The sequence below is a fragment of the Nerophis ophidion genome, linkage group LG13 (genome assembly GCF_033978795.1).
Source record: "Nerophis ophidion isolate RoL-2023_Sa linkage group LG13, RoL_Noph_v1.0, whole genome shotgun sequence".
Taxonomy (NCBI): Eukaryota; Metazoa; Chordata; class Actinopteri; order Syngnathiformes; family Syngnathidae; genus Nerophis; species Nerophis ophidion.
Window position 1 is genome coordinate 51,074,647 of NC_084623.1, and position 18,677 is coordinate 51,093,323.

An 18,677-nucleotide genomic window follows, 5' to 3' on the forward strand; every position below is an offset into this window, starting at 1 on the left:
GCCTATGGCTTTGCCCTTTGATATATATATATATATATATATATATATATATATATATATATATATATATATATATGTATGTATATATATATATATATGTATGTATATATATATATATATATATATATATTGCATTCTATTTTAGTTACTTTGAATTTACAACCCCCTGCCGCTGTTTTGTATTGTTTTTGTACTTACTTTGATTATTATTTCTCAACTGTTTGTAAATGTTGAAATTTTTTAAACATATAAAAAAATGTATAAAATAAAAAAATAAAAAAATAAATAAAAATTGTTGTTGTTTCAAACAGCTACAGCAGGCGTGTCCAAAGTGCGACCCGAGGGCCATTTGTGGCCCCCAGCTAATTTGTTAATGGCCCCCGGCCCATTCTAAAAAAATACTATGATAAAAATTAAAACATAAAAAAGTATAATAAAAGAGTAAACAGTGACATGTAACAAGAAAAAGTTGCCAACTGCTGAAGGCTCCAATGACTTCACTGGAACAATTTCACTTTCAAATATTTTGGGGGGATAATATTGCATATTTTGTGCGAAACAAAGTTTTCTTTCACAAAAAGGGCATCAAACAAACAAAAAGTATGAAAAAAATGATAAAATCTTATAATCAAGAGATCTACAGACTTAAGCGTTAAAAATGAAAAAAAAATATATATATATACATTTGGCTTTTTTTCAACACTTATTCTTTTTTTATTGTTATGAATTATTGACCTATTTAGGGTTCCAATTACTTTACGTCAAACATTCCACTTTGAAATGTTTTGGGGGACAATGTTGCATAGTTCGTATGTTTGCCATATAAATAAGGGTTTTGACATAAAGGCCATAAACATAAAAAACTAAATATATATATATTTTTTTAAAGACAGACATACTTCAAGTTGATCTCGAGATTCAAGCGTTAAATGAAAACAAATAAAAAATAATAATGACTTATTTCTAACATTTTTATGACTGAGACCCTTCCGGAGACTAGGAACCAAACTTGAGGAAAGCCATAAAGGTAAAAAAAACAACAACAACTATTGTATTGCTTTTAAAAAAGAAAAATATCAAAATGGCCCCAGCATACTTTGATTTTTCAGTCTGCGGCCCCCAGTGGAAAAAGTTTGGACACCCCTGAGCTACAGCGTCGTTGTTGTATGTTCACTCTCCAGACGGCAGGGGGCAGTGAGCTACAAACATGCTGTTAATTTACTTAAAATAAACGTAGAAGGCAGCACACAACATCAAAACACGACTTACTAAATAGTAAAAGACCAACTTTATCCTCGACTTTTTACACTAAACGTTAATATAGAAATGGAGAGGAATGTCGGGATAGTTTCTGCAATTAAAGCGTTGGGGTAAGTAATAAGTAATATTTGGTAAGTAGTCGCTCATAGGTCCTTATCACGCTATCGTTAGCTCAATTGAAATGTAGCACATTTCTGCGTATTGTCTCTTTCTGCCATACAAACTCAACATTCACTTTTGTAAAGTATGTCATTATTATTATTAACTGCACAGGTATCCAGATGCTCGCTGCTTATTGAGGTGTACTTGTGATGAACTTCCTTGCCCGCTGCTCACCTGGCTGACATCCCAGTTGAAGAGTTTGTGTCCGGACCTTCAAGGTAGAAAGTTGTCCTAAAAACACGTGTCTGTTGAGTAATACTTGTTTAATAATAATATAAATACGGTACAGTTGTTCTGGGGATAGGTTGATTGGCAACACTAAATTGGCCCTAGTGTGTGAATGTGAGTGTGAATGTTGTCTGTCTATCTGTGTTGGCGACAATGAGGTGGCGACTTGTCCAGGGTGTACCCTGCCTTCCGCCCGATTGTAGCTGAGATAGGCGCCAGCGCCCTCCGCGACCCCGAAAGGGAATAAGTGGTAGAAAATGGATGTTATGGTATACCTATTGTGGGGATTATGACAATGCCACTGATTCGGCGGAATGGCCCTTTAATCGCTTTGAATACAAAATTTCCATCCATCCATTTTCTACCGCTTGTCCCTTTCGGGATTGCTGCATTAGTCTCTTTTAATTATGTGCGTCCCAAAGTCACCAGCCTTGGCGTCACTATAGACAGCCATTTTAAACTAGACAAACAAGTCAATGGCGTTTTAAAATCGTGTTTTTATCACCTTCGTCTTTTAGTAAAGGTTAAACCGTTTTTATCTTTTAACCTTTTTGAACAAGTCGTGCATGCTTTTATTTCAAGTGGCCTGGACTACTGCAATGCACTTTATGCTGGCATTAGCCAAAAAGCTCTCTCCCGGTTGCAGTTAGTCCAGAACGCGGCAGCACGACTTTTAACAGGGGCCAGGAAACGCCAGCATATAACCCCAATTCTTCAGAGTTTGCACTGGCTCCCTGTTCATTTTAGAATTGATTTTAAAACATTGCTGTTTGTTTTTAAATCTTTACATGGACTGGCACCTCAATATATCTCAGACCTCATCCAAATTTACATCCCTGCGCGCGCTCTGAGGTCCGAAAGCCAGCTCCAGCTCGTGGTGCCCAAGACCAGACTTAAAACCAGGGGAGACAGGGCCTTCTCTGTGGTCGGCCCTAAGCTCTGGAACACTCTGCCGCTCCATGTTCAAACTGCTTCCACAGTGGAGTGTTTTAAGTCTCGTCTTAAGACCCACTTTTATTTTTTGGCTTTTAACACTATGTGAGTTGTGTGGTCCTCTGTCCTCTGTTGTCCTCTGTGTTTTTTATACACTTTTATTTTTATTTTACTGTTTTAATTGATTTTACCCTTTAAAATAGTTTTTAATCATATTTGTTTTTATATTATTTTTATTGGTTTTATTTTTATTCATTTTTTGTTTTATTCAGTCATTGGTGGAGCATAATATTGTTTTTAACATGGCTGTGCAGCACTTTGGAAACGTTATTGTTGTTTAAATGTGCTATATAAATAAAGTGGATTGGATTGGATTGGATTTAATGCACAGCATAGGACACATAATAAGTACACTATCTGGAGTACAGGGCAGGCGAGTGGGGGATCTTATGTTCGTGGATAACTCCTCTGGCAGGGGGCTCCCCTCGTCTCTTTTAATGCACAGCATAGGACACATAGCAATAGTGGTCCTCAGGTCCTGTTGATCAGGGGCAGTAGCTCCACAGCCACAGATCCACTTTTAACCACTAATATCACAGTCAAAATGAAAGCTTGTTCCCATAGGCACCATAAACTGTTAATAATGTTTAGACAAAAGTGTATATTATATATACTATCCCGAGCCTGTGTTGGCCCTGCGATGAGGTGGCGACTTGTCCAGGGTGTACCCTGCCTTCCGCCCGATTGTAGCTGAGATAGGCGCCAGCGCCCCCCGCGACCCCGAAAGGGAATAGGCGGTAGAAAATGGATGGATGGATGGATATATATACTATTATATATATAGTATTTATATAGGTGTGTGTGTGTGTGTGTGTGTGTGTGTGTGTGTGTGTGTGTGTGTGTGTGTGTGTGTGTGTGTGCATGATGGACACGTGTATTTTGGGTATATGCATTTGTGTATGTATGTGATTATGTGTGTATGTGTATGTATGTGTGTATATATATATATATATATATATATATATATATATATATATATATATATATGTATGTATATGTATATGTATGTATATATATGTGTGTATGTATGTATGTATATATATATATATATAAATTGTATGTATGTGTGTTTATATATGTAAGTGTGTGTGAATTTAAATGTATTATATATAGATAATATATAGCATCTACGCAGCAACCACTGAACTGAATTATATTATATATATTATTGTATTATATATTGCAAATATATATTGTATATGTATAGGGGTGGGACCTAATATGTGAAGTGAAGTGAATTATATTTATATAGCGCTTTTCTCAAGTGACTCAAAGCGCTTTACATAGTGACACCCAATATCTAAGTTACATTTAAACCAGTGTGGGTGGCACTGGGAGCAGGTGGGTAAAGTGTCTTGCCCAAGGACACAACGGCAGTAACTAGGATGGCACAAGCGGGAATCGAACCTGCAACCCTCAAGTTGCTGGCACGGCCACTCTACCAACCGAGCTATGCCGCCCCACTATAAGTTTACTTCTTCCCACTCCCTTTTGAGCCAATCTTGACATCTACAAAAGATTAGTCACATGTAATGTTTTCAATGTAGGTGTAAAAATAATGTATTTATATATTTCTTTTGTATTTTATGTAATTCTTTTGTTTTGTTTGCATGGCTCAAAATAAACCATTCATTCATTCATCAGGGCGGAAGGCGGGATACACCCTGGACAAGTCGCCACCTCATCACAGAGCCAACACAGATAGACCGACAAAATTCACACTCACATTCACACACTAGGGCCAATTTAGTGTTACCAATCAAGCTATCCCCAGGTGCATGTCTTTACAAAATGTGACCATGTGAATTAGTGTAGAGTAGACCTGGGAAAATTAAGGCCCGGGCGCCACATGCGGCCCCGTTAAGCGTTTCAATCTGGCCCGCCATACATTCTCAAATATTTTTCTCCAATCTTTATGATGGAAGCTGTAGCTGCCATTATGATGTAGAGTGATGTTTTAAAATTACTGTAAGTCTTGAACTATACAAAGTATTTCAATGATTGTAATCTGCGCTTTTGCATGATATACTGATCAGGCGGGCCGGTTCTACAATGGGAATGAAACTGGACTCACTTGCGACGGTGGCAGAGAAGAGGACTGTTGACAAATTAGTGAGCATCCTGGATGATGCCAGTCAACCTCTGCATAGCGTTATCAGTAGCCAGAGGAGCCTGTTCAGTGCTGGACTGCTTCATCCCAAGTGCAGGACTAATAGACTCAAAAACTCCTTTGTCCCACACTCCATTAGACTGTACAACTCCTCTCTGGGGTGGGGGGCGGGGGGTACTAGGATGACAGGGGATGCAAAACAATAACAGTGCAATACGTTTTCATAACATGGTCACTACTGCCTACTTTGTCTTGTTATATTCTTATTTTACTGTTATATTTTTATTCCCATTGTTGCTTTTTATTTTTTATTCTTATTGTAATATTTCTCTATTTTGTTTCCATTTAAACCCCCATTATTTACTTTTTACTTTTATTTAAATTGATCTCAACTCTGTACACTGCTGTTGGAATTTTAATTTTCCTGAAGGAACTCTCCTGAATGAATCAATAAAGTACTATCTATCTATCTACTAGTTACTAGAGATGTACGATAATGGCTTTTTTGCTGATATATTTCGATATTGTCTAACTCTTAATTACCGATATCGATATCAAGCTATACCGATATATACAGTCGTGGAATTATCACATTATTATTTCTAACTTTGTTGTGATGCCCCGCTGGATGCATTAAACATGAATTGATTAACGTGGAAGTTGAAAAACTTATTCGGGTGTTTCCATTTAGTAATCAATTGTACGGATTATGTACTGTACTGTGCAATCTACTAATACAAGTTTCAATCAATCAATCAAAAACAAAGTTTTCCAAAATAAGAGAACAACTTCAACTCCAGTTATAGAAAAAAGTGCCAACATGGCACTGCATTTTTTAATATTGAAGTCACAAAGTGCATTATTTTTGTAACATGCCTCAAAAAAACAGTTTGGAATTTGGGACATGCTCTCCCTGAGTTAATACTAATACCCACTACAACTATGGGGAATACTATACTTTGACTTTCACAAAGTGCATTTTTTTTTTTTTTTCAAACATGCCTCAAAACAACAGCTACAAAAACTATGAAGGCACACAGCTTCAGTCCAGAGTATACTAGTGCATATTTGCCAACCTTGAGACCTCCGAATTCAGGAAATGGGGGGTGGGTTGGTGGTAGCGGGGGTGTATATTGTAGCGTCCCGGAAGAGTTAGTGCTGCAAGGGCTTCTGGGTATTTGTTCTGTTGTGTTGCGGTGTGAATGTTCTCCCGAAATGTGTTTGTCATTCTTGTTTGGTGTGGGTTCGCAGTGTTAAAGTTGTTTATACGGCCACCCTCAGTGTGACTTAAATGGCTGTTGATCAAGAATGCCTTGCATTCACTAATGTGTGTGTAAATGCCGCATATAATATATGACTGGGCCGGCACGCTGTTTGCATGGAGGAAAAGCGGACGTGACGACAGGTGTTAGAGGATGCTAAAGGCAGTGCCTTTAAGGCACGCCCCCAATAATGTTGTCTGGGTAGAAATCGGGAGAAATTTGGGGGAACGGTTGCCCCGGGAGATTTTCTGGAGGGGCACTGAAATTCGGGAGTCTAACGGGAAAATCTGGAGGTTTGGCAAGTATGCCCTACATCCGTATTTTACCGGATATGTACCGCTCCATACGTATTTTGAAAATAAATTAAAATCAAGTGGAAAAAAAAAAAGGTTTGATTAAATATAAATGGAATTTGTGCTTAATTATAGTGTTCACATGTTTAATTTTATCCATATTGCTGTGCAATAATTACTGCTGTCTGTGCAGGCATGCCACAAATATGACTACCGTATTTTTCGGAGTATAAGTCGCACCTGCCGAAAATGCTTAATAAAGAAGGAAAAAAACACATATAAGTCGCACTGGCGTATAAGTCGCATTTTTGGGGGAAATTTATTTGATAAAACCCAACACCAAAAATTGACATTTGAAAGGCAATTTAAAATAAATAAAGAATAGTGAACAGGCTGAATAAGTGTATGTTATATGACGCATAAATAACCAACTGAGAAGGTGCCTGCTATGTTAACATAACATACACTTCAGAGTCATTCAAATAACTATAACATATAGAACATGCTATACGTTTTCCAAACTATCTGTCACTCCTAATCGCTAAATCCCATGAAATCTTATACGTCTAGTCTCTTATGTGAATGAGCTAAATAATATTGTTTGATATTTTACAGTAATATGTTGATAATTTCACACGCATAAGTCGTACCCCCAAACTATGAAAAAAAATTTGACTTATAGTCCGAAAAATACGATATATACAGTATATACTGTACATATTAGTGTATTGTCAGCTCTAACATTTACCCAATTGGGTGCCCATTTTGGTAGTGTTCCCCTTCAAAACCAGTACAATATATGTAATTTTTTCAAAGAACTACAAAATGTAATTTAGGTAGAAATTTTGTGGGAATGCTGAAGAGCCAAAGCCGAACTGAGATGCTAACAGTTGGCTTGCTGGCCAGATAGTGTCAAATAAGGAAAAATATGAGCAAAATTAGCTAAACAGGCTAGCATTATTTAAATACAAAAATATGACACTATACAGCATGCTAAAATGTGGACTAACATGCTTCAAGAACCAAAATATACTTCTCTGAGGTGTGTACCTGAATTTATTTTTTGAAATGCTAACATGCTAACGTTAGCATGCATCAAGTACCAAAATATGACTGAGGTGTATACTTACAAAATTAGCTTAGGTATCATTTGTCAACTAATAGGGCTGTGGTGCATACATGCTAAATTAGCAAAAGTTAAGTTGAAGTACTAATGATTGTCACACACACACCAGGTGTGGTCAAATTTGTCCTCTGCTTTTGACCCATCCGCCTGTTCACCCCCTGGGAGGTGAGGGGAGCAGTGGGCAGCAGCGGTGCCGCGCCCGGTAATCATTTTGTGGTGATTTAACCCCCAATTCCAACCCTTGATGCTGAGTGCCAAGCCGGGAGGTAATAGTTCCCATTTGAATAGTCTTTGGTATGACTCGGCCAAAGTTTGAACTCGCAACCTACCGATCTCAGGGCGGACACTCTAACCCAGGGGTCACCGACCTTTTTGAAACCAAGAGCTACTTCTTGGGTACTGATTAATGCGAAGGGCTACCAGTTTGATACACACTTAAATAAATTACCAAAAATAGCTAATTTGCTCAATTTACCTTTAATAAATAAATCTATATGTATAAAAAAATGGGTATTTCTGTCCGTCATTCCGTCGTACATTTTTTTTCCTTTTACGGAAGGTTTTTTGTAGATAATAAATGATGAAAAAAAACACTTAATTGAACGGTTTAAAAGAGGAGAAAACTGGAAAAAAATGACAATTAAATATTGAAACATAGTTTATCTTCAATTTCGACTCTTTGAAATTCAAAATTCAACCCAAAAAATGAAGAGAAAAACTAGCTAATTCGAATCTTTTTGCAAAAATTTAAAAAATAATTTATGGAACATCGTTTAGTAAATTTTCCTGATTAAGATTAATTTTAGAATTTCGATGACATGTTTTAAAGAGGTTAAAATCCAATCTGCACTTCGTTAGAATATATAACAAATTGGACCAAGCTATATTTCTAACAAAGACAAATCATTATTTCTTCTAGATTTTCCAGAACAAAAATTTTAAAAGAAATCCAAAAGACTTTGAAATAAGATTTAAATTTGATTCTAAAGATTTTCTACATTTGCCAGAAGAATTTTTGGGAATTTTAATCATAATAAGTTTGGGGACGGCGTGGCGCAGTGGTAGAGTGGCTGTGCGCAACCCGAGGGTCCCTGGTTCAATCTCCACCTAGTACCAACCTCGTCACGTTCGTTGTGTCCTTGAGCAAGACACTTCACCCTTGCTCCTGATGGGTGCTGGTTAGCTGCCTTGCATGGCAGCTCCCTCCATCAGTGTGTGAATGTGTGTGTGAATGGGTAAATGTGGAAGTAGTGTCAAAGCGCTTTGAGTACCTTGAAGGTAGAAAAGCGCTATATTTAAATATTTCACAAATATTCTTCGTCGAAAAAACAGAAGTCAAAATGAAGAATTAAATAAAATGTATTTATTATTCTTTACAAAAAAATAAATAAACACTTGAAAATTGATTTAAATTGTCAGGAAAGAAGAGGAAGGAATTTGAAAGGTAAAAAGGTATATGTGTTTAAAAATCCTGAAATAATTTTTAAGGTTGTATTTTTTTCTCTAAAATTGTCTTTCTGAAAGTTATAAGAAGCAGAGTAAAAAAATAAATAAATGTATTTAAACAAGTGAAGACCAAGTCTTTAAAAAAAATTCTTGGATTTTCAAATTCTTTTTGAGTTTTTTCTCTCTTCGAATTAAAAATGTTGAGCAAAGCGAGACCAGCTTGCTTGTAAGTGTTGTTGAAAACTTACACTTAATATTTTTTGTTTTAAGGGTTGACATTTTTTGTTGTAAATTATTATGGTTCTGAAGTCATGTTATATTTTTTTTGTAAATAAGACACATTTGGTTTACTATAAAAAGGGCAATTTATTTTCTTTGTCACACCGCTATTCTCGCGAGATTTGGTGTGGTGTTTGGAGTTGCAGACATGCAAAGGACTTTGGGCCATCAGCAGCAGCGGGAACATTTGGCTAGCTGAACAAGGTATTTGTCATATTGTGATGAAATGTTCTGTATATTTGTGGAGTGCATTGGTTTGATTTTTGTACGCTCATGTAGTTGCACAACACTGGAGTGTTTGCTGCCCAAGAACCTCCGAAGTGGCAGGCGGCCACGATGTAGCTATTTTTGTTTGGCACCTTGTTTGCCTGGGACTGAACTATTTCTAAAACCGTTGTATTTCATGTCTTGTCCTGTAGTTTTCACGGCTTAAACTCAAGTAAAGAGCCCGTCTTTAAGAAACCGAGCCACATTGCTATTAAATAAATAACATTTAAAAAATAGAGGCGGCTAACTGGTAAGTGCTGCTATTCGAGCTATTTTTAGAACAGGCCAGCGGGCTACTCATCTGGTCCTTACGGGCTACCTGGTGCCCGCGGGCACCGCGTTGGTGACCCCTGCCCTAACCACTAGGAGAAAAAAAACTAGCTACCGGCCGCACCCCTGGTGTACGTACTAAAACTTTTCCTTTCTTGCAGATTCAGGTGGGGGAAGTAGCGTCTTGCTGGTGAAAGAGCTGAGAAACATGCTGTCAGACCTGCACTCTCCTCTCACCGGGAAGACATCCGAGATGCTGGAGCCCAACACCCTCAACAAAGTCACTGGTGAGCAACAATAAGGAGAAGCCATGAGGTTTTGTGTTTAAGGTAATTGCAAACCTCAACACAAGCCAGTAATGTGCAGCATATGCAACATGTTGACCTGTAAAAACTTCCCCAGACTTCCTAGTATCTGAATTGGAAGCCGCTCATATAATCAAGCACAGAGAGCTGCGTCCCCAGGATGAAACGAGTGGCGAGGAGTCTGAAAAAGGGCAGAGGGTGGCGAATACCACGGCGCTTTCCCAGGAATATGGTGACAGTGATTCAGATAAATTACAAAGTTCTGCGGAGATGCAGGCGGAATGGATACTGCTGCTTCATGCGCTAAACATGGACGCTTCCACTGCTTACCCTGATGTGCTGCATGAGGTGAGCGAAATCTCCCTATGAACTCAAAGAAAAGTTTTGTACTGATTCCATTGGTTTTCATGCAGGTGGAGTCGAGGGTCGCTCGTCTTCCTGTCGGAACCATGTCGGAGCCTCTTCTTAACGCCAGCCTCAGCTCAGAGCAGTGGGTACGTCGCGTGCGCTCCACCCCAGCGTTTCTCAAAGTGTGGGGCGGGCCCCACTGGTGGGGATTAGAGACATGACAGGTTGGGCGTGAGGAGCGGGAGTAAATTTCCCGTTAAATTTTTTTTTTTTTTACTATGCTTTCATTTTCTATACACACTCTAAATCACTTTGTGATTCTGTCTGTGAAATCCGCTATATAAATAAATGTAAATTACTTATTTTTCCTCTCGGCTTTAAATTTCTAGGTAGGAGCGAAAGTTTGACGGACATAGCAACAGTAACTAATGGGGGCGGGGCTAAGTGGAACAATCTTTCACGCGGATGGGTAGCAGGCTAATGTGTGAACCACAATGACACAAAATGGATACATTTGTGACTCGCACCTCAAAGGTCGTCGAGCCAGAGCCAGCGCCTGCAGAGAAACAAAAACCTGACGAGCTTAATCAACCAAAAAGCCAACCGAAAAGAAAATATGATGAAGGGTATCTTGCTCTTCGATTCATGGCAACGGTGGTGGGGGCAGAGGAGAGACCTCTGTGTGTTCTGTGTCTAAAACCGCTAGCAGCAGACGGCATGAGACCCAACAAATTAAAGAGACACCTTTAAACAAGAAAGTTTGATCATATTACGCCTGTACTGGCTCACCTGCACTGGCTTCCTGTGCACTTAAGATGTGACTTTAAGGTTTTACTACTTACGTATAAAATACTACACGGTCTAGCTCCAGCCTATCTTGCCGATTGTATTGTACCGTATGTCCCGGCAAGAAATCTGCGTTCAAAAGACTCCGGCTTATTAGTGATTCCTAGAGCCCAAAAAAAGTCTGCGGGCTATAGAGCGTTTTCCGTTCGGGCTCCAGTACTCTGGAATGCCCTCCCGGTAACAGTTCAAGATGCTACCTCAGTAGAAGCATTTAAGTCTCACCTTAAAACTCATCCGTATACTCTAGCCTTTAAATAGACCTCCTTTTTAGACCAGTTGATCTGCCGCTTCTTTTCTATCTCCTATGTCCCCCCCTCCCTTGTGGAGGGGGTCCGGTCCGATGACCATGGATGAAGTACTGGCTGTCCAGAGTCGAGACCCAAGATGGACCGCTCGTCGGGACCCAGGATGGACCGCTCGCCTGTATCGGTTGGGGACGTCTCTACGCTGCTGATCCGCTTGAGATGGTTTCCTGTGGACGGGACTCTCGCTGCTGTCTTGGATCCGCTTGAACTGAACTCTCGCGGCTGTGTTGGAGCCACTATGGATTGAACTTTCACAGTATCATGTTAGACCCGCTCGACATCCATTGCTTTCGGTCCCCTAGAGAGGGGGGGTTGCCCACATCTGAGGTCCTCTCCAAGGTTTCTCATAGTCAGCATTGTCACTGGCGTCCCACTGGATGTGAATTCTCTCTGCCCACTGGGTGTGAGTTTTCCTTGCCCTTTTGTGGGTTCTTCCGAGGATGTTGTAGTCGTAATGATTTGTGCAGTCCTTTGAGACATTTGTGATTTGGGGCTATATAAATAAACATTGATTGATTGATTGACCTCGAGACCACACACCCCAATCACGTCAATAAGCCACTTGATTTCTTTCAAAGTAAACTGGCCGAGTAGTTATTTGATTTATTGTTGAACTTGATGTTATTTTATGTTATTGAGTTTGAATGTGGCGACTTGTCCAGGGTGTACCCTGCCTTCCGCCCGATTGTAGCTGAGATAGGCGCCAGCGCCCCCCGCCACCCCGAAAGGGAATAAGCGGTAGAAAATGGATGGATTGATGGAGTTTGAATGTATACAACTTGAATGTTACTTCATGTTCAATAAATTTGAAAATGTTGAGCTTGGCATTAGCGTTCTGTTGGGGTGATGGGGGCAGGTGGGGCTTGAAAACTCCCCCTTGTCCAAAGTGGGAGATGACAAAAAAAAGTTTGAGAACCACTGCCATAAGGTAACGCGTCTTCTCACTTCCCCAGACGCGGCTCGAAAAAATAAATCGAGTCCTGTCCGACGACTACGGCTGCCGGCAGCAAATGATGATCAAACGCTTTCAGGTTTCTCTCCAGTCGTTTGCGTGGGGAGACGAGCAGAAGGTAGGAATGAGCAATCACACTACAATTTTGTTTTAATATTTGCAATAATGAGGGCCAACTTCACTGGCTTTATGGCATCCTTTTTGTCAAATACTATTAAAAATATATATTTTTAAAACACAAGTATTGTTCTTTAAAGGCCTACTGAAACCCACTACTACCGACCACGCAGTCTGACAGGTTATATATCAATGATGGAATATTAACATTGCAACACATGCCAATACGGCCTTTTTAGTTTACTAAATTACAATTTTAAATTTCCCGCGGAGTTTCCTGTTGAAAACGTCGCGGAATGATGACGCGTGTTTGTGACGTTATTGGTTGAAGGGGACATATTAACCCAGCACCACTTACGGCTAAAAGTCGTCTCTTTTCATGGCGCAATTACACAGTATTTTGGACATCTGTGTTGCTGAATCTTTTGCAATTTGTTCAATTAATAATGGAGAAGTCAAAGTAGAAAGATGGAGGAGGGAAGCTTTAGCCTTTAGCCACACAAACACAGGGTGTTTCCTTGTTTAAAATTCCCGGAGGTGAAGCTTTACTATGGATCAGAGCGGTCAAGCGAACATGGATCCCGACTACATGTCAACCGGCAGTTTTGTGTGAGAAAATTGTGGTAATAAGCCGCCTCTTACCGGAGATCAGCGGAGCTTCTGTCCTGCTGCAGCTTCTTCGTGACTTCCCTCAACACACCCGTGGCCACACCCCTCCGACTATCAAGTACTATTTAACTTACTAAAACACTAGCAACACAATAGGCAGATAAGGGATTTCCCAAAATGTTTCTAGTAAATGTGTCTAAAAACATCTGAATCACTCTCACTGCAATCGCATATTTTTTTTTAACTTTGTTTTTTTTTCCTTCTAGTCCTTCACTCTAAATTTCCTCATCCACAAATCTTTCATCCTCTCTCAAATTAATGGGGAAATTGTCACTTTCTCGGTCCGAATAGCTCTCGCTGCTGGAGGCTCACATTATAAAGAATGTGAGGATGTGGGGAGCCCTACAACCCGTGACGTCAGGCACACATCGTCTGCTACTTCCGGTAAAGGCAAGGCTTTTTTATTAGCGACCAAAAGTTGCAAACTTAATCGTCGATGTTCTCTACTAAATCCTTTCAGCAAAAATATGGCAATATCACGAAATGATCAAGTATTACACATAGAATGGACCTGCTATCCCCGTTTGAATAAGAAAATCTCATTTCAGTAGGCCTTTAAATGTTAGCACTTTCACTCTTTTTGTACTCTTATTTTTTTCCCCCGTTTTAATTTTTTATTTTTTTTTTTTTACAAAGGTTTTCTAATGACTTTGTTCCTCCTCTGTCAACGGTTTGTTTATGTTTCCACAGGAGCGTAGTGAAGCGCTGGCATCTGTCCCACCTCTCGAATCGATTGCTGTTTTGTCCCGAGTCTCCATCCCTCTCCTATTGGCTGCCAGAGAGGATCAGTCTTGTATCCAGCCCATCAAAGCTGGAATAACTACAAATGTTTACAAGGTAAAAAAATTGTTATTCATTAGAAAGTCTGCTAGACACAGAATTACAGACGAGACAATTCTTCTGTGATGACTAGAAACTTATGGGCCAAGTGCCGGACAGAGGGGGTCGACCTGGGGAAATCGAGGCACCGATGCCGAGCTGGGGAGAGCGACGAACAGGACAAGGAGGTGGACGCCGTCAGTGGAGAGACAATCCAAAGAAAAAGAGAAAGGGGAAGAGGGAATAGTGTGTAAATGTTTACAGTTTACAGCCTAGCGGAAGTTTTCTTTTTGGGGAAAAAAAAAAGTACTCTAAAAATGCCAGTGGAATGCAACAAATGATTATTTATGATTATTTGGTAGAAAACTACCTGTTGCACTATATTATGTTTTTTAAACCTTGTTGAATCTGTAATGTACAGGTATATGCTTTGTAATCTTTTGGGAGATATAAATGAAATTGATTAGATTTTTCATTCTATTTTCACCCTTTCCAAATGTGGCGATTTATTAAACAAAAATAATGCTGCGTTGTCTTGTCATTCATAACATGTTTTTACTCATGATAAATCCAACGCTTATTGTTTAAAAAAAAAAGGCTGATGATTTGTCTTTTATAGGTAAACTAATATGTAATATAATGACTAACTAAATGTATATATTTTTATGGAAGCTGTTTTTGCCACTAAAAAAACTACTAAGTCTTATGAGTAAATAAGTTGAAATAATGAAATTGAAAATCATAATTGTAAGATCGAAATTATGAGACAGTTGAAATTAGGAATTAGGGAAGTCGACATGAGAAAATGGAAGTCATGGGATACAGCAGGGGTGTCAAACTCAAATACAGAGTGGGCCAAAATTTAAAATTGAACAAAGCCGCGGGCCAAGGTTGAACAAATGAACCTTTTATTAGGGACCCAAACAAGTTTTGCATTGAATCTTGAACAAACAAAGCTTACAGTATATAACTTTATAGTGACATGCAAAATCGAGTTTCAAATAATATTAATAATTAACAAATATCAATGGCATATCAAATAAAATTTTAATAAAAATGGAATGCCTCTTTTTGGCGGCGGGGTTGAGATGGACGGGGTTTGGTGATAGCGGGGGGGGTGTATATTGTAGCGTCCCGGAAGAGTTAGTGCTGCAAGGGGTTATGGGTATTTGTTCTGTTGTGTTTGTGTTGTGTTACGGTGCGGATGTTCTCCCGAAATGTGTCATTCTTGTTTGGTGTGGGTTCACAGTGTGGCGCATATTTGTAACAGCGTTAAAGTTGTTTATACGGCCACCCTCAGTGTGACCTGTATGGCTGTTGACCAAGTATGCGTTGCATTCACTTGTGTGTGTGTATAAGCCGCATATGTTATGTGACTGCGCCGGCACGTTGTTTGTATGGAGGAAAAGCGGATGTGGCGACAGTTTGTAGAGAACGCCAAAGGCAATGCCTTTAAGGCCCACCCCTAATATTGTTGTCCGGGATGAAATTTGGGAGGGGCACTTTACTTTGGGAGTCTTCCGGGAAAATCGGGAGGGTTGGCAAGTAAAAGTATTAGCGGTGAATGCGGTGTTACAGCGGCGGGCCAGCTCTAATGTTAATTTGATATTGCCTCAAGGGCCAAATTAAATTACACGGCGGGCCAGAGTTTGACACCCATGGGATAAAGAGTCATGAAATAATAAAAAGTCAAAATAATGAGATAAAATATAACAATTATGAGGTTTTTAATAATTATGAGATAAAAAAGTCAAATTTATGAAGTACAAACGATGAGATAATGTCAAAACTTTAGGATAAAAAGTCATTATCATAGTATAAAAAGTCAAAATTATGAGTTACAAAGTCGACATTATGAGATAAAGTCATAATTGTAAGATTGAAATTATGAGAACAATTGTAAATTAAGAAAGTCGACATTAGGAAAAATTGGAAGTCAGGATATTAATTTATAATTATGAGATAAAAGTGGAAATAATGAGATAAAAATTCATGATTATGAGATAAATGTGTAGCAAGGCTCATGCTTGGGTACTTCTGGATCAGTAATGGCAGCACACTCCAGGCATCGTTTACAATGTTTTAATCTTTGTTCACACACAAATATACGGATGGCTTTTTCGGCCTGTACTTGAAATCAAACAGTGTCTCTTTTCGCTTCGTCCGTGCAGTCGGCTTTTCAGCCGCTCGTCCTCCTTCGCATGTCTTCCGCGTTCTCCTCCCCTCTCAGGGTCTCCTGTGCCGCTAATAAAGGAACAGGTGATTAGATAACTCGTTCCCGCTGAGATTATCCACTCACCTGTCAGGTGCTTCGTGGCCAATCACCACGCCCCTTGCCACAAAATGAAATCGAAATTATGAGATGGAAATGATATAAGAAAGTCAAAATTATAAGATAAAAAGTCATAATTTTGATGTAAAAACTCGAAATTATGAGGAAAAATTCATAATTATGAGATTAAAAATCCAAACTGTTAAAAATAAATTATGAAATATGAAAATCAAAATTATGACATTCATGGGATGAAAAATCAAAATTATTAAACAAATTATGAAATATGAAAATCTAAATTATGAGATTCAAAAGTAATTAAAGCTGCAAGCAGCGTTGGTCGGGTCCGCCTTTGGCTGCTGCCCCCGAGACCCACGGCCGGATAAGCGGTAGAAGACGCCTTGGGGCCACTATTTTGAGAATCTAATGCATTGTGAAAGTAATGCAGTTGTTGTATTGAAGTGAAAATATCAAACTTCCTGTTGATTTTTGCTAAAGTATGTTAATTGTTAAAATGTAGGTCTAAATGAGACCTACATAGTGTTTTTTGTTTCATGTCTCTTTGACATTCCTACCGGAAGTTACAAGCAGTTTTGTCTGTGTTTTTTTCCTAGGAGCAGTTTGTCTGTGTTGTATTCCTAGGGGGCGCTAGAGCACAATTTTGAGTTTTGGGGTTTGTTTTTTTTATTAGCTCACAATTGTTGCCAGTCCTGATGTGTGTGCCAAGTTTGGTGAGTTTTGAAGCATTGTAAAGGGGTCAAATTACAGATGAAAGAGGCAAAAATGACATTTTTTAGGAAAATTTGCACGGGTGTTATTTGAAGGCATGTAAAATCAAAACCGGAGCAGTAATCAAAACTCTGATCCATACTTTTAATCAGAAGGGTCCAAACTCTCTCCTGTGCGAGTTTGAAGCCGAAACGACAAACGCACTCGGAGGAGTTTTCGTTTGAAAAAAGGTGACGGGGTTTCACAAAACTTTTATTTTGAAGGGGTGATTGCCAACTTGATGTTGATTTTTTTTCTGCAGGCTGTCAATTATTAAAATATAGGTCTAAGTGAGACCTACATAGAAGTTTTTGTTTCATGTCTTTGCGGCATTCCTACTGGAAGTTACAAGCAATTTTGTTTGTGTTTTCTTCCTAGGAGCAGTTTTTTCTGTGTTTTATTAAAAAATTGCGCTAGAGCGCATTTTTGGATTTTGGGGTTTGTTTTTTCCATTATATCGCAATTTTTGCCAGTCCAGATGTGTGTGCCAAGTTTGGTGAGTTTTGAAGCATTTTAAGGGGGTCAAATTACAGCGCAAAGAGGCAAAAATTGCATTTTTTGCAAAAAATTTATTTTGAAGGGGTTTTTGCCAACTTCCTGTAGATTTTTGCTGAAAGAAGTGAGTGTATGAAAATTGGGTCTAAGTCAGACCTACATAGGAGTTTTTGTTTCATGTCGCTATGACATTCCTAACAGAAGTTACATGCAGTTTTGTCTGTAATTTTTTCCTAGGGAGCGCTAGAGCGCAATTTTCATTTTGGGGGATTAGTTGCTTAATATTTTGGGAAGGTTTGCTATACCGACGTTTGTGTCAAATTTGGTGAGTTTTGAAGCATGTTAAGGGGGTCAAATTACAGCGCATAGGTGCGGAATAATAATAACACACAGCAGTTTCAATAGGGTCCTTAGCCCATGGCAAAGGACTCCGTGGAGTCCTTTGCCATGGGCTAAGGACCCTAATAATTATGAGATGATAAATATAAACCATGCGAAAAGAAAGTCATAAAATAAAAAGTCGAAACTAAAACATAAAAGTCATCAGTCAGTCAAATATTATGATATAAAATCGAAATTGTGAGTGGAAAAAAAGTATATTTGTGAAATAAAACGTCTAAATTGTGAGATTAAATCGAAATTATGGAATAGAAGGGCATGATTGTGAGATAATAAATCGAAATTATAAGAAAAGAAAGTCATAAAATAAAAAAGTTATTATTATGACATAAAAGTCGAAATTATATAGATGAAATGTCATGATTGTGAAATAAAACATTGAGCATTTTATTGAAAATAGTTTTTTTTTTTTTAAGGTTTATTTTTAAATTTCAACAATTACAAACAATAAGTCAAACAACAATATAAAACATTATGAAACATTATGAAAACAGTACAAAACAGCGCCAGGGGGTTGTAAGTTCAATATAATAAAAATAGAATACAAAAATATATATATATAATAAACAAAATGCAAAGCCGTAGGCTTATTCAGATTCATCAAACATTTTTATTGAAAATAGTGATGCAAGTGTCCTTATTGTCGCCGTGTCATACCGGAAGCTACTCGGAAGGTGAATGATGTA

The 18,677-nt window shown here is 38.6% G+C and overlaps 1 protein-coding gene across 1 annotated transcript; it reads left to right on the top strand.

The window, feature by feature from the left end:
- The first annotated feature begins 1,197 nt into the window (after window positions 1-1,197).
- On the top strand, window positions 1,198-14,585 carry im:7138535 (uncharacterized protein LOC797998 homolog). Its single transcript, XM_061919163.1, has 8 exons — window positions 1,198-1,370; window positions 1,534-1,640; window positions 9,858-9,983; window positions 10,099-10,349; window positions 10,415-10,495; window positions 12,454-12,570; window positions 13,929-14,075; window positions 14,152-14,585. The coding sequence occupies exons 1-8, from the start codon at window positions 1,327-1,329 to the stop codon at window positions 14,302-14,304; spliced, it is 1,026 nt and encodes a 341-aa protein (XP_061775147.1). The 5' UTR covers window positions 1,198-1,326; the 3' UTR covers window positions 14,305-14,585.
- Window positions 14,586-18,677: the final 4,092 nt, after the last annotated feature.